At 35.0% G+C, this 27,549-nt stretch overlaps 1 protein-coding gene across 1 annotated transcript in view; it reads left to right on the top strand.

Annotated features, from left to right (window-relative positions):
* The window catches only part of GPR158 (G protein-coupled receptor 158), a 429,043-nt gene that overhangs the window by 208,476 nt on the left and 193,018 nt on the right, over positions 1-27,549 (top strand). The window contains exon 4 of the mRNA XM_059183899.1: positions 23,574-23,770. Within this exon, the coding sequence (XP_059039882.1) occupies positions 23,574-23,770 (197 nt within the window). The remainder of the gene's footprint in view (positions 1-23,573; positions 23,771-27,549) is intronic.

Below are 27,549 nucleotides of genomic sequence, written 5' to 3'. Positions count from 1 at the left end.
TAGCAGAATCTTTTTAAGATCTAAAATGGTATTTTTGTCCAAAGAAGAATACTAAAAATGTCAGAGACAATAGAAAAATGAATATAAAATGTATAAGTAAGCATATAGAAAGGTAGGGAAAAACTTGAAATCTGACTATATTCATGGTGAAGAAATACAAATTTTAGAATGCTTGTACTGGGTGGGATGCCTGGCTAGCTCAGTGGGTTAAGCCTCTGCCTTCGGTTCAGGTTATGATCTCAGGGTCCTGGGATCAAGTCCCACATTGGGCTCTCTGCTCAGTGGGGAGCCTGCTTCCTCCTCTCTCTCTCTCTCTCTGCCTGCCTCTCTGCCTACTTGTGATCTCTCTCTGTCAAATAAATAAATAAATTCTTACAAATAAAATAAAATAAAATAAAATGCTTGTACTGGGCCTCATTTTGAACTTATTTTCACAACTACCCATTTGTGATGCAAGTATATGATATTAGCTAATACTGATTTTAGGATATGCAAATATACATTCATGTCCTAACAAGAGGAATCATTTTGGATAGCAGTCTAAGTATACGCATATTCCACTAACTCTTCTCTCCATATGGATATTATGCATATTGAACCAAATATACACAGAAATCTCCTGAATGTTGGTTACTCATGTACCTGTACCTTTCTCCACTTAATTTTTGGATGTGATTTTAACAACCTGAAGACTAGAGGCAGATTACTTTATCATCCTAACCCATCAAATAACAAATAACAAATATATCTTCCCATGTTTAACTAATTGCAGCATCTTAAGTCCAAACTTTGATGGATGAATATGTTTCCTCTAGTTCTTCCCCGGTCCTTGGTTCTAATGAGAAAGCAAATATATATTTGCTACATAAGCAAATATATAGAAAGAAAGGAGATGTTTAACCTAATGTTGATTTCATTAGGTTATTTGTACCATTATTTGTCCATAGAGCTAATGTTGAACTCTCATTGTCTGACGTGATTCTGTTACTTTGAGCTGAATTTTGTTCATTGTGATTCATCTTTTTCTCACGTGGATGGGCCCGTGGGCTAGTCTTGCAAAAGTCCAGACTCTATCTTTCTCTGCCAGAGCCAGTTCCCATCACTGAGAGCTGCAGTACCTCCAAGAAGGGACCTCTGATTGGTCTGCCGATTGACTTATGTTCAAAAAATCCATCTGCCAAAAATATTATTGAGCACTGACTGTCCCAGACATTCTTTGAAGCAGTACAGAAAAAAAGTGTCTAAGCTTCCAGGACAGACCCACCTCTTCCCAGAACTTTATTGTAAATACCCACAAACAACAAATGAAGGCAGTCTTGACTAAAATAATTAGTAAATAATTAGTAAATGATTAGTAAATCAGATCAAATGTAAGAGCTTTTAAGATTTAACTAGCCTTAAAATGTTGTCATGTTTCCTCTCCAATTTCAAATATTCAAATATTACCTATTTGCTCTTGTGAAAACAGTTTTATACTTCTGGCACTTAAAAATGTTACTCAGCAAAACATTTAATATTTCCATCTGATGTTTGTACTATGAAGACCTGAAATACATAACTTCTACTTCAGTCCACTTCAACTCATTCTATTCTGAATCAGAAACTCAGTACTTTTCGTCCATAAAACATAGGAAGAAAACTTTCTGTGGTACATTTTGACAGTAGGTACCACAAGTCATAAAAATGTGAGTACATTTTGATCTATCAGGTTGATACTTCTATTCCAAGGAAATATCAATCTAAGAGATTAAGAAAGTTATATATTTTTTATTTTTTTTTAAAAGGAGCAGAAGAAAACTATTCTTTTAATTTGTTCCATTAGTTGAATCTTCAGAAAACCAAACCAAAAAACTGATACCTTAAGAAAATTTTCAAAAAGTTTTAGTGTTTCATCAGCAATGACCAATTTACCACTTAGGTTTTTATGGTAGATGACAAAATTTGTCAATGGATACACAATGTAATTTTTGTTTTGGTAGAAGGCATTCAAGTAGAACTTTGTAAGTTTTCTAATGTTATCTACTAATTTAATTCTCAAGTTTCATGACAATATTGCCTTGTTGAAGGAGAAAGTTTAAGTTACCACATTATTTGTAACATTATTTGTAAGGACAACTTTTATTTTTAATAATGCAGTTTAACCTTTCCTGAACTTTCTTGTGGGAATTGGTATTGCTGTAGGAATAACAGCACTATTATCTGAAATCGATATTTAATAAGTGATAACTAAGAAAATTACTGAAAACTGTGTCTCTGGGTTTTTTTTGTTGTTATTTTGAATTGTCTAGCTTATTTCAATAGATTTTTTTGTAAAAATCTGCAAATAGAGCGAAATTTTTAGAAAAGCATTGTTAATACTGCTAACTGTTCTAATATTAGAATATCAAAGGGCAGTACAAAGTTTAAAAGAACAGCATAAAAATGAAGTGCTCATTATGGAATCATCTCTATTTTCTAGTTTAATGTTAGAAAGTATTACACTTTATTATTCAATGTAAAATAATGTAGCCAACAATAACATACAGGTACAGGATTTAATATTATATGTATCTAGTATACATTATTTTTCATAGCTATATACTCGCTGTGTGATAACAATCTTAAAATTTTACTGATTCATACTTAATAAAACAAAAATGTTATGAAACATCAAAACTTGCAGCTCATCAGCAGAGTTTTTTTGGAGACTAGAAAACTTTTTTTTCATTTCTGGAAGTTCAGACTTAATTTTCTGGAATGAGATTCTCTTATCAGTCTTTCTTTCCTTCTTTCTTCTTTCTTTCTTTCTTTCTTTCTTTCTTTTTTTTTTTCTTTCTTTCTTTCTTTTTTTATATGTTCACTTAACCAACATGTCTTACCTCACTAGTTTTTGATGTAGTGTTCTTCATTAATAATGTTCCAAATCAGAGACTAGACACATGGCACCTAAATGCAATACATCATCTAGATTCATCCTAGTTGGATGAAAATAGCTACAAAGACATAACTGAGAATTACTGGAATTTTAATATAGACTAGTTGTAAAAAATATTATATCAGTATTAAATCTCCCAATTTTGATTATTATACTGTGGTTTTGCATGAGAGTGCTCTTTTCTTAGGATGTACAAACTGAAATATTTATGAGAAAAGGGACACACAGTATCTCTAACTTACTCTCAAATGGCTCAGAAAAAGTAGTATACATATAAATCTATAAACATCTATCAATCTGCCCAAGGACTATGAATGGTAAGGTAAATGCTGTAGAATGTAAATAGTGGGTCTGAATAAAGACTATATGCAATTTTTTTCCATTTTTGTTATGTTTGAAATTTAAGGTACCTATAGCATATTACTCTAATGTATTTCTTTATTTTAATATGATTTTCATGGAGGCAATGTTTGTTACATTACATCATTACAATACAATATTATTGTCTGTATTCATTTTACTGTGTACTGGATCTCTACAGCTTATATACTACTCATTACAAGTTTGTAACCTTAAACACCAACAATCTTATCCTCTTCACTGCCAATATGATCTCTGTTTTTTAAGGTTTTGAATTTTTTGGATTCCACATACAAGTGATTTCATATAGTGCTTCTCTTTCTCTGATTTATCTCTTATAGAATAATCTATCTATGGTGTCAGAAATGTCAGGATATTCTCCTTTCTCATGTCTGAATAACATTCTATTGTGTATATATACCACGTTTTTAGTGTATATATACAGAATTTATTTGTATGATTCTTGCATCTTTCCTGTAAATGTCAAATTATATCAAAATTAAAAGCTAAAAAATCTAATTTTTAGAACATTATGTTTTCATTCAGAGGTCTAAAACTTTTCAGCACTTGTAGCATTGGTGGGTTAATTAGGTCTTTGGGATTTGGAGCAAAAATTCACTTTGTTATTCACTGTTATCTAAAGGATCATAGTTTTAAAATATTTGTTTTTATTGTAAAAATATTATATGTTCATTAAAGAAATTTTGGAGTGTATAGAAAAGTAGAATTTCGAAAGTCTTTTGAAATCTGTTGATAATTTTAATTCCTTTAATTTATGGTTTTTATAAAATATGTGTATATATGATCTTTTTGAATATAATACATATAATACATAGTGAATATAATACATATAATACATAGTCTTCTTGAACATAATTTTAATAGCTCTATAGAATTCCATTGAGTAAAGTACTGTTGTTTATTTACCCATCCTAAAGTTTCTATTTTTTACTAGCTTATATAAATAAAACTATACTTAAATTAAAAAAAAAAACAAAGTTTTGAGGTCAGTGTAGTTAAAGTAAGAAAAAAGGTTAATATCTTGTTCACAAATTTCACGATTTATCTCAACAGGCTCATATTTACAGGTGAATATTTGATGCTTCAGATATTCTGTGGTGCTACTATAACCTTCTCCTAATGTCCTTTTTTATATTTTTGCTCAAAACAGCATACTTAATCATCCATATAATGAGCTGAAAAGCTGCTATCGATTGCCAAAGCTCACAGCTCTTCATAATTGTCATTTGTCTTCAGGAAGCATTTGTTTTATCTGAAAGTTCTAAGTACTGTCTTCATTTTTAAGCTTTAACAAAGCATGCTGGGATTCTGTGCATGGAGGATGTTTTTAAGTTGCTCAGAACTGAGATTCTCAAATCAAATTCTCCTCCAAGATGATTTCTAAACACACTTTCCCATAGGTTCCAAGGACACCTGTAATAACTCCTATTCCTAACATATTTTTCTAATTTGTGTCTAGCATCTTGAAAAATACCATTTTGAATGAATTCTTGAGCGTAAATGATTTGAGAGCTCGAATATTTGTTGGGTTGAACATTTTCAACTATACATTTGTATTACATGGGAAGAGCTCTTTCATCATTAGCAATTATTTGCTGAATATTTAATATGTATAAAACACCGTGTTTATGCACTGAGTGCATAAAAAGATATATAAATCATGGCCCCGGTCCTCTAGGAACTTAAGTTTTCAAGCCATCATAAATTAAGGTACCATTTAGTATATTAACAAAAAGCCCATTGTTATTATTTAGTTATGATTTCTACTAGCTGCATATATTCCCCTTGTCCTGGTTAGAGAACTTCAACATAAATTGATAAAATGTCTCTGGAACCAGAAGATTATTTAATCATGCTTTGAATCCTGTAGGAAATACTGCATATAGAAGGCTCTATCTGTAATTTTAGTTTTTTTGAGCTTTAGAAACCAGGTCTCTGACTTGTGGGTTTTCTTTCTTCCCATTATACCACTTTGTGTCCCTTACAGAACCTCATGATTATTCAAATAAAGTTAAGGCACTTATTAAAGAGGAAATTTCTCATGAGAGCACTCAACTATTCAACATTTGTGGGTTGATCTTCTGATACTTCTGAGAACAAAGAATAAAATGTGATCATAATTTATTTTCTAGCAAATTGCTTTAATCCACAAATATTGAAGTATTCATCTAACCCACATAATTAAGTATTACCTATATGAAGAAATATAGAATGGTTTGGACTTGTCAGTTTCCAACATTATATCTAGTTGCTACTATGTTAGTAGACATACTACCTGTAACTATTATTTCAGCCTTACCTGGGGAAGATAATGCAGTGTATGAACTTCTGTTGTATGTCGTGCACTCATGATTGTATTTTATGGCCCAGTATATTGGATATTTTGTAATATTAATCTAGGTTGGAAAATAGAAAACCATGTTCCTATTCTTACTGTGCTCACAGATTCTTTGGGTATAGCATATATATCTGTAGAACTTTAGCCACAGGCAGAGTAGAAGAACACAGGTAGATAAAGATAGCCACAAGGACTTGGAGCATCAGGAAGAGAAGTGAACAAAGACAGAGTGCAATTAAGCATGAAAAGTCCTCTGTGTTGGTGTAGATCTGGATAATAGGTTTGTGAAGAGAATAATGGGGGAGAGTAGATAAGCTTAAGTCTGGCTTTGGACAGCAGTAATGCGCTGTTCAACAGGACTGTTCCTCAGTGCGATGCTGTATTCAGTAGGTTTCAATAGTCACTCAGTCTCCCCAGTAAATCAGAATTGGGGGACATTACAATCACTATGAAAGAAGCTTCATTTATGTGAATAACAAAATAACCAATGTGGAGAGGACCATAATTAGGAAATACAGACAAGCAATGAAATTGGACTAGTGAAAGAAATGTATCTCTATCATAATACCAAAATGGTGTCTAAGTCTCATTTAGGAATGAACTTTTCTGATAAGAGAAAGAACGATGAAAGAGAGCCTAATTTTTGTTAATTATATGAGTTGAATACACACAATAAATTTCAGAAAAAATGTATTTTTTAAGTTCTATCAATTGGTTAACATACAGTGTTAGTTTCAAGTGTACAGTATAGTAATTAAACCTTCCATACATCACCCTGTGCCCATCACAAGTGCCCTCCTTAATACCCATAACCTATTTAACCCATCACCTATGCACCTCCCCTCTAGTAGCCATCAGTTTGTTCTCTATAATTAAGAGTCCGTCTCTTGGTTTATCTTTCTCTCTCTCTGTTTCCCTTTGTTCATTTGTTTTGTTTCTTAAATACCACATACAAGTGAAATCAAATGGTATTTGTTATTTGCTGACTGACTTATTTCACTTAACATTATACTTTCTAGCTCCAACCATATCATTGCAAATGGAACAAGTTTATTCTTTTTCTTGGCTGAGTAATATTTCATTATATATATATATATATATATATATATATATATATATATATATATATATTCTCAAATCTCCATGGACAATTGGGCTGTTTCCTTAATTTGGCTATTGTAAATAATACTGGTATAAACATCAGGATGCATGTATCCCTTTGAATTATGTTTTTGTATTCTTTGGGTAAATAGCTAGTAGTGCAATTGCTACATTACAATAGGGTAGTTCTATTTTTAATTTATTTTTTTGGGGGGCTCCCAGTGTGGAGCCCAGTGCAGGGCTGCATCTCACAACCCTGAGATCATTACCTGAGCCCAAATCAAGAGTTGGATGCTAACTAGCTGGGCCACCCACACCCCCCTATTTTTAGCTTTTTTAGGAAGCTCCATACTGTTTTCCAGAGTGGCTGTGCCAGTTTGTATTCCTATCAACAGTGAAGGAATGTTCCTTCTTCTCCACATCCTCAACAACACCTATGGTTTCTTATGTTCTTGTGTTGTTGATGTTAACCATTTTCAGAGGTGTGAGGCGGTACCTCATTATTTTGATTTGCTATTCCCTGATGATTCATGATGTTGAGCATCTTTCAATGTGTCTGTTGGCCATCTGTGTATCTTCCTTGGAGAAATGTCTGTTTACCTTTTTTTCCATTTTTAGATTGGATAATATGGTTTTTGGGCATTGAGTTTTATAAGTTCTTTTTTTTTTTTTTTTTAAGATTTTTATTTATTTATTTTACAGAGAGCGATCACAAGTAGGCAAAGAGGCAAGCAGAGAGAGAGAGGGGAGGAAGCAGGCTCCCTGCTGAGCAGAGAGCCCGATGCGGGACTCGATCCCAGGACCCTGAGATCATGACCTGAGCCGAAGGCAGCGGCTTAACCCACTGAGCCACCCAGGCACCCGAGTTTTATAAGTTCTTAATATAGTTTGGATCTTAACCCTTTAGTGGATATGTCATTTGCAAATATCTTTTCTCATTTTGTAGGTTGTCTTTTGGTTTTATTGTTTGTTTGTTTGTTTGTTTTCCACTGTGCAAAAGCTTTTTTGCTTTTGTTTCCCTTGCTTCAGTAGACATCTAGAAAGAAGTTGCTGTGGTCGATGTCAAAGAGGTTCCTGCCTGTATTTTTTTGTTTGTTTGTTTCCTATCCCACATTGAGGTATTCCATCCATTTTGAATTTATTTTTGTGTATATTGTAGGAAAGTGGTCCATTTTCATTCTTTTGCATGTGGCTGTCAAGTTTTCCCAACAACATTGTCGAAGAGACTGCCTTTTCCCATTAGATATTCTTTTCTTGCTTTGTCAAAGACTCACCATGTAGTTTATGATTTATTTCTGGGTTTTGATTCTCTTTCATTGATCTCTGTGTCTATTTTTGTGCCAATACCATATGGTTTTGATTTGTAATATAACTTGAAGTTTAGAATTTGATGCCTCCAGTTTTGGTTTTCTTGTTCAAGATTGCTTTGACTATTTGGGGACTTTTGTGGTTCCATACAAATTTTAGGATTGTATATTCTAGCTCTGTGAAAGATGCTATTGGATTTTGAGGGGATTACATTAAATGTGTAGATTGCTTTGTTTAGCATGGACATTTTAAAAATATTTGTTCTTCCAGTCCATAAGCACAGGATGTCTTCCCATTTCTTTGTGTCATTTTTCAGTTTCTTTCATCAGTGTTTTATAGTGTTCACAGTACAAGTACTTTCACATTTTAGTTAGGTTTATTCCTAGGTATCTTACTGTTTTTAGTGCCATTGTAAATGGGATTGTTTTCTTAATTTCTTTCTCTTGCTTCATTATTGGTGTATAGAATGCAACAGATTTCTGTACTGTGACTTTACTGAATTTGTGCATTAGTTCTAGCCATTCTTTTGTGGAGTCTTTCAGGTTTCCTATATAGAATATGATGTCATCTACAGACCGTGAAAATTTTATTTCTTCCTTGCTGATTTGGATGTCTTTTATTTCTTTTTGTTGTCTGATTGCTATGGCTAGTACTTCTAATACTATGTTGAATAAAACTGGTGAGAATGGACATCTTTGTCTTGTTCCTTACTTTAGGGGAAAAGCTCTCAGTTTTTCTGCATTAAGGATAATGTTAGCTGTAGGTTTTTCATATGTGGCCTTTATTAATTTGAGGTATGGTTCCCTGAAATTTACTTTGTTGAGGATTTTTATGAATGGATGCTGTACTTTGTCAAATGCTTTTTTCTGCATCTACTGAAACAATCATATGGTTCTTATCCTTTTTCTTATTAACATGAAATACCACATTGATTGATTTGTGAACATTGAGTCACCGTTGCAAGCCAGGAATAAATCTTACATGATCATGGTAAATGATTCTTTTTTAATGCTTGGTTGAATTCAGTTTGGTAGTATTTTAGTAAGGATTTTTGCATCTGTGCTCATCACGGATATCAGCCTGTAGTTCTCTTCTTTAGTGGTGTGTTTATCTGCTTTTGGTATCAAGATAATGCTGGTCTCATAGAATGAATTTAGAAGTTTTCTTCCTTTTCTGATTTTGGAATATTTTGAGAAGATTAGGTATTAACTCTTATTTAAATGTTTGATGGAATTCACCTGTGATGTCATCTGGTCCTGGACTTTTGTTTTTTGGGAGTTTTTTTAAATTTTTGATTCAATTTCTTTGCTGTTTATTGGCCTGATCAACTTTTCTATTTCTTCCTGTTTAAAGTTTGGTGGTTTATGTTTTAGGACTTTATCAATTTCTTCTAGGTTGTCCTATTTGTTGACATGTAGTTTTTCATATTATCTCATAATTGTATTTTTATTATATTGGTTATTTCTCCTCTGTTATTTGTAATTTATTTATTTGAGTCCTTTCTCTTTTTTTCCTGATAAGTCTAGCTAAAGGTTTATCAATTTTATTGATGTTTTCAAAGAACCAGCTCCTGGTTTCATTGATTGGTTCTATTATGATTTTTCGGTTTTTATTTCTCCTCTAGTCTTTATTCTTTTCCTTCATGCAAAATTTTAGGTTCTGTTTGTTATTCTCTTTTAGTCCCTTTAGGTACAAGGTTAAGTTGTTTATTTGAGATTTTTCTTGCTTCTTGAGGTAGGCCTGTATTGCTATAAACTTCCCCCTTAGAACTGCTTTTGCTGTATCCCAAAGGTTTTGGACATTTGTGTTTCATTTTCATTTTTGCCCATGTACTTTTAAATTTCTCCTTTTATTTCCTGACTGATTGATTCATTGTTTAGTAACATGTTATTTAAATTTCAGGTATTTGTGATCTTTCCAAATTTTTTTCTTGTGGTTGACTTCTGGTTTCATAACATTGTGGTCAGAAAAAATGCATGGTATGATTTCAGTCTTCTTGAATTTTTGAGATTTATTTTGTGGGCTAATATGTGATCTGTTCTGGAGACTGTTCCATGTTCATTTCATGTTCCATTGAAAAGAATATGTATGCTGTTGTTTTAGGATAGAATGTTCTGTCCATCGGGTCCAGTGTGTCATTCAAAGCCATTGATTGCTTCCATGTTGATTTTCTCTGTATATGATCTGTCCATTGATGTAAACATGGTGTTAAAGTGCCCTACTATCATTGTAATATTATTGATTAGTTCTTTTAAGTTTGTTATTAACTGTTTTACATATTTGGGTGCTCCTATGTTGGATGCATAAATATTTATAATTATTATATCTTCTTGTTGGATTGTCCCCTTTATTTTTATATCGTGTCCTCCTTTGTCTCTTGTTAGTCTTTGTTTTAAAGTCTATTTTGTCTGATATAAATATTGCTATTCCAGCTTTCTTTTGACATCCATTTACATAAATAATGTTTCTCCATCTCCCCATTTTCAATCTGCAGTTGCTTTTATGTCTAAATTAGTCTCTTATAGGCAGCATATGGATAGGTCTTATTTTTCTTACCCATTCTGTCACCCCTGTGTCTTTTGGTTGGTAAGTATGTATTTATTGATATTTTATTACCTGTTTTGTTTTCTTTTTATGGAGATTTTCTTTGACCCTTTTTGGTTTTTCTTTATTTCATGGTTTGCTGATTTTCATTAATGATCTATTTGGATTTCTTTCTCATTATTCTTTGCGTATTTATTAGTGGTTTTTGATATGTGGTTACCATTGTTTTGTGTATCACCTCTTTTGTATTTAGCAGCTGATATTGCGTTGGTGGTTAAGTTTGAGCCTGATCTTTTCTCCTCTTCTCCCCACACTTTATATATGTGTTATTATATTTTATATCCCTTTTTTATTTTACAGAAATATTTTTAGTGCTTTGTGTTTCCTACCTTCATACTGTCACTTTTGGTCTTTTCCTTTCCACTCAGAGTTCCCTTTAGTATTTCTTGCAGGTTTGGTTTAGTGGTCATGAGCTCCTTTAGTTTTTGTTTGTCTGGCAAACTCCTTATCTCTCCTTCAGTCTGAATGATAGCCTTGCTGGATAGAGTATTCTTGGGTGCAGATTTTTCTCAGTCAGCACTTTAAATATATCAGACCACTCCTTTTGGCTTGCCAAGGTTCTGTTGAGCAATCTCCAGCTAGCCCTATGGATTTTTCTTTTGTAAATTACTTCTTTTGTCTTGCTGCTTTAAATTCTTTTCCTTTATTATTAAGTGTTGCAAATTTAATTATAATATGTCTTGGTGTGGATCTGCTTTTGTTGATTTTGATGGGAGTTCTCTGTGCCTCTTGGATCTGGATTTCCCTCCCCAGATTAGAGAAGTTTTCAGCAATTATTTCTTCAAATAAATTTTCTGCTTCCTTTTCTCTCTCTTCTTTTACTTTGACTCCTATAATATAAATGTGATTATGTCTGATGAAGTCTCTGAGTTCCCTAAGTCTATTCTCATTTTATAGAATTCTTTTTTCTGTATTTCAGCTTGATTGCTTTCCATTATTCTGTCTTCTAGGTCACTAATTTGTTCCCCTGCTTCTTCCATTGTGATGTTCATTCCATCAAGTGTGTTTCTCATTTCATTTATTTTCTTTTATTTCTGCTCTATTATTCCTGTGTTAAGGGTCTCACTAATGTCTTCCACACTTTTCTCAAGACCAATGAGTATCCTAATGATCATTGCTTTAAATTCTCTATCAGGCACGTTACTTATATCTGTTTCACTTAGATCTCTGGCCATGACCTTGTCTTTTTTCTTTCACTGGGGATAAGTTTTTCTGTCTCCTCATTTTGTCTGCCTCTGTGTGTGTGTTTCTGTATGCTAAGAAGGTCAGCTATGTCTTCTGCTTTTGAAAGTAGTGGCTTTATGAAGAAAAGTCCCTGGAGTGCCCTGCACAGCAGTGTTCACTCTTCCCCCAAACCTGGAACTTCAGGAGAGTATCCTGTGTGTGCTACTTTTGCCCTCCTATTGTGTTTGAGTCACTTTTTCTTTCAGTGCAGTCAGCTGCACTGACTCTCTGCATGTTGTGGTCTGTATTTGTTCTCTGTGGTGTTAGGGGGACCCAGCAGGCCAGCTTTGATGGGGAACTTGGAATAGTTCCTTCTGCCAAAGAACTTGGGAGCGGGGCAGGGTTATTACCAAATTTGCATTGGGCCACTAGTCATACCTCAGATTCCCTGAAATGATGCACCAGCTGGGGGCCAGGGTGGCTGGGATGCATCACATTGGCTAGGCTTGGCTAGGCTTGGCATGTGGTGGCAGCTGTGCATCCGGTAGCTGGGTGGAGCCTATATGTTCCCCAAATTTGCCCTGAGCCCAGGGTTGAGGCTAGTAGGAATAGAGTATGCAAGTCCTCAGGTGCACTGCTAGCAGGTTAATAGCAAGTGTCTCGAGCACCTCCTGCAGGTGGCTCTGTGTGTATGCTGGAAGGCAGGGAAGGAAAATGGCAACTGCCAGTTCTCTCAGATTTGGAGAAATCCTCCAACATGCTCTGAGATCAGTATGAACAGCTCTGTCTCCCATTTACCAATACCAACACCCTCCTTCCCTAGTCCTGTTGTGTAAACTGTTTCTGTGTTGTCTCTTTGCTCAAGCTGCTTTCTCTTTCAGGGCAGAGACCCAGCTATCACTAACCATTCTGGTTTGCCCACTGCTGAGTCCACTGACTTAAAACACTAGGCTGCAAGTCCTCTTGGTTTTAGAAATTCCCACAATTCAGCTTCTCTGGTTTTCAAACCCAGATGTTACAGGTTATGGGGATTAATCTTCTCCATGATCTCCTTGGTACAGGGGCCCATTTCTCTGCCCTCTTCATGTGTACAGCTCCCTCCCTGATGAAGGCAGCCTCCCTCTCTGCCTTTCTGACCTTCTTAACCTTTCAGATGCAGCTTCTTCCCTATATTTATTTGTGGAGTTTGATCTGCCAGTCTTCGGATCACTCTCCAGTTTATTGACTTAGATGTGGATGATACCTAGTTGTAAATGTGGGATGGGGAGAATGCAGGGTCGTCCTACTCTGCCATCTTCCCAAGCTCCCAGAACAAATGTACTCTGTTTTAATTGCAGAAGAGAATTTGTTCTTTTTCCTTTTTTTAAAAAAAATCTTCAGTTATGTCTTAAATAGAAGAAATAACTGATCTCAAACCCAAATGTTTAGAATGTTGCAAAATGTCTTATGTGAGCCCATGACAATACCAATCTGAGTTGTTGAATATGGCAAAATCTGAGAAGAGAAACTATTTTTCTTTCTTTCTTTTATTTTATTTATTTAATTTTTTTTTTGCTAATGTGAAAGTAAGGTTGTTATTTTGGTGATGATTTTAAGCTTAAGCTTCTTGGGCCTCCAGGTCTTGAAAATCTGATTTGGGTAGTTTGACCAACCCAGTTTGTTAGAGCATCTCACCTTACTGCAATTCAGTTACAATCTATATAACAAAAAGTAAGCTGGAGGGGGTCCTGCTCTTTAAATAAAATAGGAGTAATTAATTGTATTCCCTATAATCTTTAACAAATTGGTGGAGACATAGTATTACAGAGGAAAGAAAAAGACCAGAGGCAACAATAAACGATTTCTGCAAAGTAAATTGCTTTGTGAATGTATAGGGAAGTATTTAATAGCATTATTAGAATTACCTGTGTGTCCCGCAAGGTCCCCAAGCTTCTTCATCTCTTTGTGTGTAGCTTATGGCTAAGCATGTTGCTCACATCTAGGTGGCACCATTCAAATTGTATTGCATCTGAACAGCACCAGAAACAGCTGATTTTGGAATCTAGAAACTATCATAGTTTTTGGTTTTGGTTTTGGCTTTTTTTGGTGCCCTGTGTCCCATACTCTTGACCCACTTCATATTGTAGCTATTATGATAGTTATGGGACATGCTGCCAGTTTCTTACTTTAAATGTCCACAGAATTTCTTCCCTTTTTTTGCCTCAGGGCTTTCTCTGAAATCCCATAAGCTTGCTCAGCCTTATGCAGGAGTGCAGAGGAATTGAAGGCTCCTGGGAACAGTTATCAACAAGCAGGATTGGTGGTTGCTGCGTAAGTGTGCCAGGTTCCTCCACTCTCTGGAGAGACAAATCTGAGGGGTGTTGTATGCAGCTGTTAGGTCCTCCCCAGAAAATTTAGTTCATATTCTCCATGGTGATATCCAGCTCAATACTTTTTATTGCCTTTCCTTTCTTTCTTGTTTGTAGCTCATTTTTCACTCCTGTTTTTTGGGGGATCACCTACAAATCACCTATGTATACTCAGGTCCTTTTCTCAGGCTCTGCCTTTGGGGATCCCAAACCAAAACAGCAGCTTTAATTATTTGATAATAGTAAGTCATATTTAAACCCAAAGAAAGTGTTTATCTGCAGTTGGTTGTTTTAAAACTTTTTGAATTTATGATTATGGAAAAAAATAAATGCAATAACCTCTAAAATTTGAGTCAGAGACAGGGAAAGTTTTGTGTGACTAAGAATTTTGTTGGTCATTAGAGGACTCTAGGAGTCATCTCTGTCTACATTCATTCTTTTGATGATCTGCCCCAGTAGCAGAGCTATAAATGCTGTCTATGTGCCCATGAACTTTGTGTCTTTATCATCAATGCAGACCTTTCTTCCAAACTCCAGACTTGACATCATCACTTTAGTCTCCAGTAGACATCTTCAAACTGAAATGTCAAGTTTGAATTTATGGCCTACTCCAAAAACTTCCACATGCATTCTTCTCCATTTTGGTTGATAGTAATTTCATCCATCCATTTGTCAATGCCAAACAGTTAGGAATTATCCTTGACTCTTTCTCCCTCATTCCATAACCAAATCATCATAAAAACCCTCTTGACTCCATCTTAAAATTCTGTTTGAATTTAAAGTTTTTACTGTTGTACTGTGGCTCCAGCCACCACAGGTTTCAAGTAGATTACTGGAAACCACTCAATAATTTCCCTACTTTTACCCTTACCCACTCCAGTATATTCTGCATACCAAAATAATCCTGTAACAACACAAGGTATACCATGTAACTTCCCTACTCAAAATCCTTCATGGCGCTCTATCTTACTGAGGGTAGAATCCAAGTCCCTGTAAGTGGCCCACAAGTGCCCTTTATGATTGGCCCTATTACATCTCTGCCTTCAACTTCCACTATACTGCCCCACACTCAATCTGCTCTAGCCACAGCAGCCTCTTTGCTCTTCCTCACATACACCTGATATGCTCCCACTTCTGGATCTTTGTAATAGCTATTTCCTCTGTCTGGAATTCTCCTCAATCACAACAGAATGGATAACTCTTATTTCCTTCAAATCTTTGCTCCGATATCACCTTTAGAATGAGATCTACATTAGCCACTTACTTAAAATTGCAGCTCCTACCTCCAGTAGATCTGATTCCCCTGACTTTGCTCTACTAATTTTTCCTCTTGGCACTTATCAGTTTCCATAACATGTTATTTACCTATTACGTTGATTGGTTGTGTCCGTTTTCCTCAATAGAACACATATTCCACAGGCACAGAGATCTTTGTTTTGTTCACTAATTAATTCCAGTTAAATAGTTCCTGACACATAATTTAACACTCAGAAAATAGTTGCTGAATTGAATAATAATTTGTTTCTATCAAATTCTGTAAAACTTGAAGTATTATTTTATCAATGCTTTTTGTCTTCAACCTCCTTCCAAAACTGATTGGGAGTACCATACAGAAATATATACTTGACAACAGAATAACAATTAACAATTAATGAGGAAATTGGGCAAAAGTAAAATATTTGTCATGAAAAAAAATCAGGGATAAGCTTAGATGTTGAGCACTTACTAAAGGTGGACCATAGCTTTGGTCCTAAGCCAAAAGAAACTCTCAAATTAAAATTGGTTAAAAACAATGAAAAAGTTGGGCACCTGGGTGGCTCAGTGGGTTAAAGCCTCTGCCTTCGGCTCAGGTCATGATCCCAGGGTCCTGGGATCGAGCCCTGCATTGGGCTCTCTGCTCAGCAGGGAGCCTGCTTCCCCCTCTCTCTGCCTGCCTCTCTGCCTACTTGCAATCTCTGTCTGTCAAATAAATAAAATCTTAAAAAAAGAAAAACAAAACAAAACAAAAAAACAATGGAAAAGTTAACAAAGCTGGAGGACTTGGAAATGTAGTTAGAATGTGACTGTAACTGCTTGCCATGGTCATGTTACAAAAGTTAACAAGTTCAGATATACAAAGCACTTAACATTCTGCAATGCATTTGACCCTTGGAACAACATGGGGGTTTGGAGTGCCAATCCCCTGCAAAGTGAAAAATCCATGTATAATTCCTCACTTCCCCAAAACTTCACTACTAATAGCCTACTGTTGCCTATAAGTCCTACCAATACTTTAGAGTTGATTAACACATATTTTGTATATATATTATATACTATGAGTTATTATTATAATAAAGAAAGCTAGAGAAAAAACATTATTAAGAAAATCATAAGGTAGAGAAAATACATTTATTGCATTGCACTTATCAGTATCATAAGTTTATGTTATCTTTTTTCAAGATGAATCATGTATCAATACCTACATCAGTATTATCTTTTATGTAACAAGACACTGTAGATGCTATGTGTATTACTAACAGTAGACATCAAAAATGAAAAGATAATGTGACAAAGAAATTTATATTTAGTTATAGATATTACAATTCATGCATTGATAAAGAAGCAGCAATATGATTGCTTTATAGTAACCTAGTGTAATCAACACAGTTACTTCATGAAGGCCTACCCTATTTGCTAAGGAATATAGCATATTTTATGGCATACAGAGGCACCTGGGTGGTACAGTTAGGCATCCTACTCTTGGTTTCAGCTTAAGTCATGATCTCAGGATTGTGGGATCGAGCCCAGTGGCGTTTCCATGTTCAGTGCAGAGTCTAATGGACATTCTCTCTCCCTTTGCCGCTCCTGCTTGTGCTCTCTCTCTTGCTAAAATAAATAAATCCTAAAGAAAAAAATTTCAAGACATGCAGTATTTTTTTTTTAAGATTTTATTTATTTATTTGACAGAGATCACAAGTAGGCAGAGTCAGGCAGAGAGAGAGGAGGAAGCAGGCTCCCTGCTGAGCTGAGAGCCCGATGTGGGACTCGATCCAAGGATCCTGGGATCATGACCTGAGCCGAAGGCAGAGGCTTTAACCCACTGAGCCACCCAGGCGCCCCAAGACATGCAGTATTATAATCATCTTCTTAATATAGTATTGGAAACATTGTTACATTTTTAGAGAAAAACACTTACCTGTGCTGCCAGGCTAAGCACAGTTTCTCCAATTATGAGAGAAAGAGAGGGCTAGGATATGGTAACATAATTCTTCAAAAGCCAAGTTATAAAACTGTAAGCAAACTAACACAATATTAATTTTATATTAAATATCACTTACTGCATATCTTTGGAAAGATAGCTTATCCACTTCCATATGCGTCTTGCACATGATGTTCTACACAATGAATGCTTAAGCAGGGTTGGTGATGATGATGCAGAAATGTCTCCTACAATTCTTGCTTGACAGCTATTAGATTTTCACATGAAGTGGTGTACATGCACAACAAGTAAGTTTATTAACTGTTTGACATGATTATTATTTACTATTCATTAAATGGAAGTAGATCATCATGGAAGTCTTTACCTCATTGCTTTCTTGTTGAGTAGGTTGTGGAGGAGGAGGAGGAGGAGAGGAGGAGGAGGAGGAAGAAGAGGAAGAGGGGATGGTTTGACTGTCTCAGGGGTGGTATAGGTGGAAGAGGAGGCAGGAGAATGAGGCACACTTGCTGTAACTTTATGGAAATACATTTATTTTTTCATTTCTCTAAAAGTGTTTCTATATGGTACCCATCCTTCCACCATTGTTTGCTTTAGTTTTAGTGCCTGTATCATAGAATGGTCCATGCTGTTAAAGAAGTTAAAGCAGTCTTGAATAACCAGAACCCTTCTGCCAGATTGTCTAATGTCAGTTTGTTTTCTGATACTACTTCTTCTACCTCTTCCTCCTCATCATCTGGCATTGGTTTGGAAGCATTCATCTCCATCAAATAGTCTTCTGTCAATCCCTACGCTGTGGTATCTATTAACTCTTACATTTCTCCAACATCCATATCACCCTTTACCCTCACCCCCTGCCTTTTTTGCATGGCTCTGTTGTAAATCCTGTGAAGTTATGCACAACATTTGTCACAGGTTTTTCCAGTAGGAATTTAGTTTTGGCCTTGGCTTTTATGGCCTTTTCTGTTATAATGATGTCATCCTCGGTGGTGTAATCCTTCTAGACTTTTATGATGCTTTCTCTATTGTGGTTCTCTCTCTTTTTAAAATTTAAATTAAATTGGCCAACATACAGTAGTACATTATTAGTTTCAGATGTAGAGTTCATAATTCATCAGTTGGATATAACACCCAGTGTTCCTCACATCACATGCCCTTCTTAATGCCCATCACCCAATTACCCCAACCCCCCACCTCCCCTCCACCAACTTTCAGTTTGTTTCTTATGGTTAAGAGTTTCTCGTGATTTGTCTCCCTCTCTGATTTCTTCCTATTTGGTTTTCCCTCCCTTCTCTTACAATCCTCTGTACTATTACTTTTATTCCACATTATGAGTGAAACCGTAGGATAATTATCTTTCTCTGACCTATTTCATTCAGCATAATACCCTCCAGTTTCATCCATGTTGATGTAAATGGTAAGTATTCATCCTATCTCATGGCTGAGTAATATTCCATTGTGGTTTTCTTTCACAGCCATGACAGTCATTTTCATAGAACACCATGTAACGAGCCTCAAAGGTCCTTATGACATCCTGATCTAGAGGCTGAATTAGAGATATCTTGTTTAGGGGCAAGCTTAACTTTTCCCCTGCCTTCAGTGTTGAATTCATGGGGTCCTGGCTGGCCAGGGGCATTGTCTGATATCAAAAGAACTTTAATAGGCAGTACCTTACTGGAGAAGTACTTCCTGACTTTAAGAACACAGCATTGATGGAACCAACCCAGAAAATGGTTTTCTTAAAGGCATCCAAGAACTCATCTGCTGCCTCTTGGTTGGCAAACACTGCTTCTCCTGTTATCTTGACATTTTTTAAGCCAAATGTCTTTCTAAAATTATCAAACCATCCTTTGCTGGCATTAAATTCTCCAGCATTTAGATCCTTCACCTTCCTTTATCTTTAAGTTTTCATATAATGACTTCACTTTTTTCCAAATAATATTAGAGTCCATAGGTATGCTTTCCTTTTAGCAATCCTGTACCCACATAAAAGCTGCATTTTCAATATGAGATAAAAATATTTTCTTTTCTTTTTTTACAATGGTCCTTACACTGGATTCTTTTATGTTGAAATGGCAGGCAACTGCAGCTGCAGACCTCAATCTCTAGTACATATCAATCTCAAGTACATATCTAGTACATATCAATTTCCCTCTTTCTTGTGATGTAATGACTTTTCTCTGCTTCTTGGAAGCCCTTCCAGCATCACTAGTGGTACTCTTTATGGGTCCCATGGTGTTATTCAAGGTTTACAGAATTGTCCTAAACACACACACATAAATACATGAGAATCCTGAATGACCACTTTTTATGAGTACAAAATTTACTGGAATGACAAAATGCTCCTGCAGAGATGATTAGCATCAGATGGGCTTCAGGCAAATACTGGCAATGCTCAAGCTCCCCACAGTAGCAACAGGAGATGGCTACACAATTACTGGAGTAGTACAGTATTACTACATTTAATTTGAAGCAGTTATGATTTAATACTACATCTATACACTTGTTTACATTTCTCTCAACTGTAGAATGGTTCCATGTGTGGTCTGTAAGTATGTATACATTTTGGTAAATTTTAAGTTTTTACAATAGATTTGTATATGTTTTATGATAATAAAAATTAAAATAGAATGGTAGCTATATATGTTTTAGGCATTTATGACATATCCAAATTTTTCTTTTGATTTTTCAATATTTCTAGGCTACGCAGTTTATCTGCTAGTTTTTCCAAGTTGTCAAAATTCTCCCAAAATTTATCAGTATATTTATTGAAAAAAAATCCATGTATAAGTGGACCATGTGTTTCAAACCTGTGTTGTTCAATTGTACTTCTCAGGCATGAGTGATTCAAAATACTAAATAGCTCATACTGTCTAAGAGAATTATGCCATCAGGTATGAGTGAAGTTTTAAGTTTAATTTGTATTGAAAGTAAATACTATGTACTGCTAGGCTTATAGGCAACTAGGAGCTTCTTAAACCAATGAGAATATATCTGCCTATTTAGCTGAAGCAAGAAAGCAAAGATGGGCTTAAGAAGGACTATTTCACAAAACAAAGACTTTCCATAGATACTTTTTCTTTACTAACTTAACTTTTGTTGTGACTCTGTTTATAGTAGCTTGGTATATTGAGGATTGTTTGCACTTGTTAGGAATTACTGTCCTTTCTTACCAGATGTCCAGTCTGTAAAACCATAACTTTAATGTTTTGTTTTTTCTTTTCATTGTTTCTGATAGGAAGGTAAATTCAACCCATATTCTTCCATTTTGGCCAGAAAGGGAAATCCTGACCTCTGTCTTCCAAATTTGTTCATGGACCTCTTGACATTTTTGTCACCAACATTAGTGCATCTGAATTCTTCCCAACTTTATCTTATTCAGGGCAGTGACCCCTTCTCACTTCACTCACAGGATTATCTAATTACTACTTGGTTAATTCAGTTACTGCTTTCTTAGTATCCCAGACTTTCATACTTTGTAGCTCTTGGTGTATATGCCAGTTTTTGTCCATATCAGATACTTGTTTTTAATCCCTTCTAATGCCACTTGGCCTTATGTCTTATCCAGTCATTGTTCTATTGCCTGAAAACTTTGCATAAACACAGGTGTATTATGCTTTGCCTCAGATTAGAACCTCATACCTCACTTTTAAATTTCTTTTCTGCTGTGGGGCACTGCTAGAGTCATGGCACAAGATGCAGGAATCAGTTCCAAGTACACAAGTGCCTAACCAAAAAGTGTACAGGAGTGAATGACCCTGGAGGCTACCTTTGATCAATGAATAAGGTTGATGGTGAAGAAATGTTTTCCTCTTTAGTTCCTCAAACTAACTCAGGCTCAGGAGGTCTCTGGAGGATTGAGCCCTGGCTACTCTGAAGGAGTGAGGGCTGCAGCCCCATTACAGCCTTGAACTGGCTTTTCCTCCCTCCCTGTGATGTAATGTCACTGTCACAGTCCTTTACTCTCTATCCTCGACTGCTATATCCTCCTCATTTGCTTCTATGCTGATAATTGTAGAAAATAAGGGAAAAAAAAGCCATTTTGGATAGGTGTTCCAGTAAATCATACCATCTTACACTAAACGGATTCTTTTTCTGCCAAGTGATCCCAACGAGTCATCTTGGGTACTGTTGCCACTTTAATATTTCATGTCTACATTCTTAAAACTGGCCCTCCTCATTCTCAAGCTGAGTTGTTGAAAAGTATAAGACTTTATAAGATTGGCTGCCACATTGTCTTTTGTCTATATTGGAAAAATAGTTTTCAACTGATTCCTTCCCTTTATAAAAATCTATTTAAAAAATCTTTTTAAAAATTAATTTTATTTAAATTCAGTTAATTAATATATACTGCATTATTAGTTTCATTCAATGCAAGATTTATTGAAATAATACTCTATTTTATCTCATATTTATTCCCTAAGCCCTGACAAACTAGTTACAATATCTGTCACTCCTTGGAAACCACTGTCTTAACAGTAGGTGACAGATAAAACAATCATCATAACCTCATAGCCTTTCCTCAGTCATCATCTTTGATCACATGTCAGCATGTCCCAGTAAATCTGTTTTCTATTATGACATTGTAAAAATTCCTACCTGTTTAGCTTCTTACTCGTTGTATTCCCTAATCATTGTCTTCACCATTCCCTGAGCTCTCTGTAGGTTCTTTCTCTGACTGACCCATCTCCCAAACCCCAGTCTTCTATTATTGCTCATTTCTCATTGTATATTACTGCTGGACAGTAGGTTGGATTTCGAAATTATCTTCTCTAAAATGGAGTTTATCATTCCCACTCACTTCCTCCTTGCCTCGGCTCTTTCTTCTGTCTTGTTTTTGAACAGTACTACTTTTCTTTAAGGCACTGGTGGATTTCAACTCCCTGTTTGCATCTTCAGTATTTGGAGAAGAGAAAACCAGGCACTCTGATTTATACGTGTTAACTCGATACCCACAACAATTCATACTTCATACATAAATAAACTAAGACCCAAAGTAGTCAACTGAGTTGCTTAATATCTCAGAGCTATCTGGAATGGGAACCATATCTACTGGATACTAAAACTTGTGCACTTTTCACTGTGTAACGAATAGTGACTTTTAAACAGCACAATATCCTGAATCATCAAAGAAATATTCAATTATGCTTTTGTTCTTATATTTATTAAGGAAGAAGAGCAGACAAATACAGTTAGATTATGAACCGTCAACAAGAATTGAAAGTGATAAAGACTTTCTGTTAAACTTTGTGTTATTAAAATGCTGTTAACCAGAGCAACCTCATTCCCAGATTCCTCAATCAGTCAAGGTTGTATTACATACTGAACAGGGTAGTTGTGTTACATACTAATTCAGGTATATATTCACTAATGTCTTTCATATTGAGTTCAGAGTTGGAAAAAGTTTTTTCTTTGTTTTTTTTGTTTTTAGTATATGTTTTTAATTGGATATTTCCCAGTGTTAAACTCAAAGAAAATCTTTTTCCTATTGAGCTTCAGAGCTAAGTTAAGTTTGACAACTGAGACGGAAGAATCTTAAAGTAAAGGGGTGATCAGTAGCAGCAGTTAGTTAGTAGTGAGGAAATGTCTTATGAGTAGGCAAAGTGGGAAATTACATGATAGCCTGTAAGTATGGCTTATACTCTGGGTAAAGGATGCACCATCATTAGGCAATTGCACACTGAACAACTGCCAGTTAAGTACCATTTTATCCAATTTAGACCTAATGAACTTAGTAGATGAGCTCCCCGCTGAATTAAGGAGCAATCAAAGCCTCATTTTGGATTCTGTGCCATCTAGGTCAAGACGTTCCAAAAGTGTTGTGTATTACTTGGTACAGAAAAGAGATGACTTTCTTATCCTTCCTTCTGGTTAATTCTTTAACACATATTTATGAATATGATTTCTGCCATAGGAAATATCATTTGGGGATTGATAGATAATGATATGACAGAATTGGAAAACTGTTCTTTGCCTTTAAGGAGTTTTATTTCCATTTTTGCTAATGTTTTTCAATTACCTTGAGTCAATTTTTTTTTTTAATTGAAAGGATAAAAAGAATTTTATTTAAGTCTAAAAACAAAGTAACTCTCCCCCAGCAAGAAGGTTGATAAAAGGTCTTTAGTAAGAGGGATAAGGAACAAAGAGGTGAGGATGTGTTTTGTGTACTCACCTATCTCAGAGGTGCAATGACACTGTGGTTTTATTTGGAACTTTCAGGAAGTGCAAAAGATGTGTCAGAAGAAGCCCATGTCTGCCTACCCTGCAGGGAGGGCTGCCCCTACTGTGCTGATGACAGCCCCTGCTTTGTCCAGGAGGATAAGTATTTGCGACTTGCTATCATCTCCTTCCAAGCCCTGTGTATGCTGCTCGACTTCGTTAGCATGCTGGTGGTCTACCACTTTCGCAAAGCAAAGGTAAACCCAGGTACCCTGGTTATGAGCTTCCTTTTATTATGAAGTGACCTCTTCTTTTCTCGAGCAACTAGAGTTTTTCCATGTTCCACTTGCTTCTCTATTTAGCAAAAGTCTTCCTATAATATAATCAGACTAGAGTATGCACATTATATTCTTTAACTCTGTCTTCCCAGGAGAAATAGGGATTAAAAATATAGAATCTTATTATAACATTTTCTTCTACAGAATGTTTCCCCCTATTTAGCCTGAAGTTTGAGTATTTTACTGCCTTAAAGAACTCTCTTTTATATCTCTTTGCCTTCTAGAAGAACTTATTCTGCCAGTAACCAAAGTATTGTTAATTTTTTTCATATTTAGAAAGCTTTTTGATATTTATTATATTTCATTTTTATTTATCTTAGCCATATTTGAAGTTGGCAAATGGACTTGACTTTTTTGAGCAAGTATATTCAAAGTATAATGAGAGGTTGAAGAATAAATTTACTTATCAGCTTATATTTGGTCTTATTTTAGTGTCCCAGGATAACAGTGATCCTACAAAGAGCTTATATGGCTTTTGAGAGAGCCTGTCCTTCGGTCCTATTCTGAGAAATCAAACGGTAGTATAGATATTTGTATGCTTCTCAATCAGGGGTGGATGAAATGGTAAAGTATTCAGGGCAAAGCTTTCTGGGGAGTTGTCTTCACTTGATCACCCAATTAATTATATGTTGCCAGTGTTGTTGTCAGAATTTGTGGTTCTCTTGCTTTCAGAAACTTATTTGTGCCATTGGGGAAAAAAATAGAAAGCCTAAAGTTTCCACCTTTTCTGAATTCAAATGACCCCTTCATGTTAGCAAAGTTGTACAGATTGGTTTAGATAACAGAGCTCATCAGAATCATGAAGTGTTCCCTTTAGAAATTTAAAAAATAAAACAATTCTCTGAATGGCGTCTATTATAAGGCCTCCAGTTAACATTTTAAAAAATCCCCTCTCTTGAGATTGTAAGAGAATGTATCCATTATGTTAATGTTACAGACTTTAATAGTAATTTTAAATAGGTAGTTTCATTAACAGAAGCATACAACACAAAATCAAGCTTTAAGTCAGCAAGAAAATGCAGACAGGCAAATTGCTCTTGATTTAACCAATACTTGTCATTCTTTTGAAACAAAATATGCGTTAAATTGTATATATAATAAAGTAGCAGGCAAGTAGAATGGAGAAATATCCAACCACCATTACCTAGATAAAATTAATTAGTTAAAAAAAAAAAAAAAAACCTGTCACTGACAGAGCAGATAGAATTGAAAGTTCTATTTAATAAACTGTTGTGAAATCACTCTGTATAATGCCATTCATTCACACAGGGGATAAAAGAATTTTACTTGATTATAATCATTAATGATTGCTGTGCTAAAAGAAGTTAATGATACATGATGGGTAGAATATTACATTGGATATTAAGAAAACTGAGATAGTTCTTGCTAGACCAAAGTCTTAATCTTTGTTGATGTTATTTAACATTTCCAAAATTATTAACTTTTCAAATTTCTCTGGACCTTCATATGAAATGCTACTTTATAGGGCTTTCATGAGAATTGGTATCTTTACATATCATTTGGTGAAATTTCTGTGGATACAAACTAACTGGAATAGATAAATTAGACTTTATTGAGTTTTAAGATGGCCGCCTTTTGAAGATTCAGTTTTCACAGAATGTGACATAACATAGAGGGGTTTATTTTTAGAAAATAATATAGATAATAAAGTCAGTGAACATGGATCCTAGTATATTGATGAAAGGAAACACTTGGTGAACTTTTCTCTTCTGATTTCAACTACCAAAAAGAATGATTAATTATCAAAGCAGTAAACCATTTCCATTGTGGAAATTGCATGTTTATAGCAGGTAGACATTGGCTTTGCTTTTTAAAGTTTTTATGTCTTTACAGCATTTCTTTGCATAAAGCAGAAAACTGATGATCCCATTTGAAGTACTACTGATGTCTTATGAGTTTCCCATTGAATTGCCCGCCCACCAGTAATTAAAAGAATGAAAACCTTAATCTATAAGTTTACATCTATTTTGACCAAAGAGGAAAACTTTAGTTCCAACATAGAAGTAGCATAATATTGTGGGTAAGTGTGCAGACCCTAGAGTCAGACTGTTTAGACTCGAATCCTGTCTTAGCCCGCGAATGCTATTACACTTCGGGAAAATTGCTTAGCTTTACTTTGACTAGCTTTTTCCTCTGTAAAATGGGGCTTAACACACCACATGCAAAAATAAGTTAAAAATGGGTTATACACCTAAGTATTAGGCTCAAAACTAAGAAACATATTTTTAGAAGAAAACATAGGCATACATCTTCATGATCTTGGGTTAGGCGATGTTTCTTAGTTACAGCATGAAAAGCGTAAATGACAAAAGGAAAAAAATAAACAAATTGAACTTCATTAAAATTAAAAACTTTTGTGGATCAAAGGACATCATCAAAAAAGTTAAAAAGACAACCCATAGACTAGCAGGAAATATTTGTAAATCATACTAGAACCTAGAACATATAAAGAATAAAAAGATTAAAAATGGACAAGGGATCTGAATAGATATTTCTCCAAAGAAGATATACAAATGGCCAATATGCATACGAAAAAAAGCTCAAGAACATTAGCTATTGGGAAAATTCAGTATATGTGCTGCCGAAGCGAGCAAAGTTATTGGGAAAATTCAAACAAGCCCCCAGCACACACTAGCATAGCTAAAAATAAAAAGCATTGTTGAGGATGTGGAGAAATTGGAACTCTAATTGCAGCCACTTTGGAAGATAGTTTAGCAGTCCTTCAAAAAATTAAAAATAGACTTATATTGTGACCCAGTAATTCCACTTCTAGGTATATGCCCAGAAGAATTGGAAACATATGTCCACAATGGCTAAAATAAAAAACATAGGAAATAATAAGTGGTGGCAAGGATGTGGAGAAAAAAGAACCCTTGTGCACTGTTGGTGGGAACGCAAACTGGTGCAGCCGCTGTGGAATATCTGCAGGTTCCTCAAAAAGTTAAAAATAGAATTATCAGCTGACCTAGTAGAGTCAATACGGAGTATTAAACCCCCCAAAATGAAAACACTTATTCGAAAAAGTATATGCATCCCATGTTTATTGCAATATTACTTACAACAATTAAGATATGGAAACAACACAGCGTTCATCAATAGATGATGAATGGATAAAGATGCAATGTGTGTGTATAGCAGAATATTACCCATAAAAAAAGATGAGATATTGCCATTTGTTACAATGAGGATGGATCTAGAGGGTATAATGCTAAGTCAGAGAAAGACAAATGTATTTCACTCCTATGTTGAATTTAAGGAACAAAACAAATGAAAAAAGAAAGAAAAAGAGAAAAACATAAAACTGCCTCTTAAATGCAGACAATAAACTCATGATTGCTGGGGGGAGAGAGGTTGGTAGAATAAAGTAGATTAAGAGTATACTTATCTTCATGTGCACTGAGAAATGTATAGAACTGTCAAATCATGATATTGTACACCTGAAACTAATAAAAAAGAAGAAAATATTTACCTACATAAAAATGTTCACACAGATGTTCATAGAAGATTATTTATAATAGCCAAAAAATGGAAACAACCCAACTTTTCATCAGTTGATGAATGGATAAATAAAATGTGGTATATCCATTAAATGGAATATCTTTTTGTCAATAAAAAGGAATAAGTACTGACACATGCTACAACATGGTTGACTCTTAAAAACATGTTAAATGAAAGAA

This window comes from Mustela lutreola, chromosome 8, assembly GCF_030435805.1.
Source record: "Mustela lutreola isolate mMusLut2 chromosome 8, mMusLut2.pri, whole genome shotgun sequence".
In the NCBI taxonomy this organism is placed as follows: domain Eukaryota; kingdom Metazoa; phylum Chordata; class Mammalia; order Carnivora; family Mustelidae; genus Mustela; species Mustela lutreola.
The sequence above is the reverse complement of the archived record's forward strand: the minus strand, read 5'-3'. Positions and strand labels throughout refer to the sequence as shown.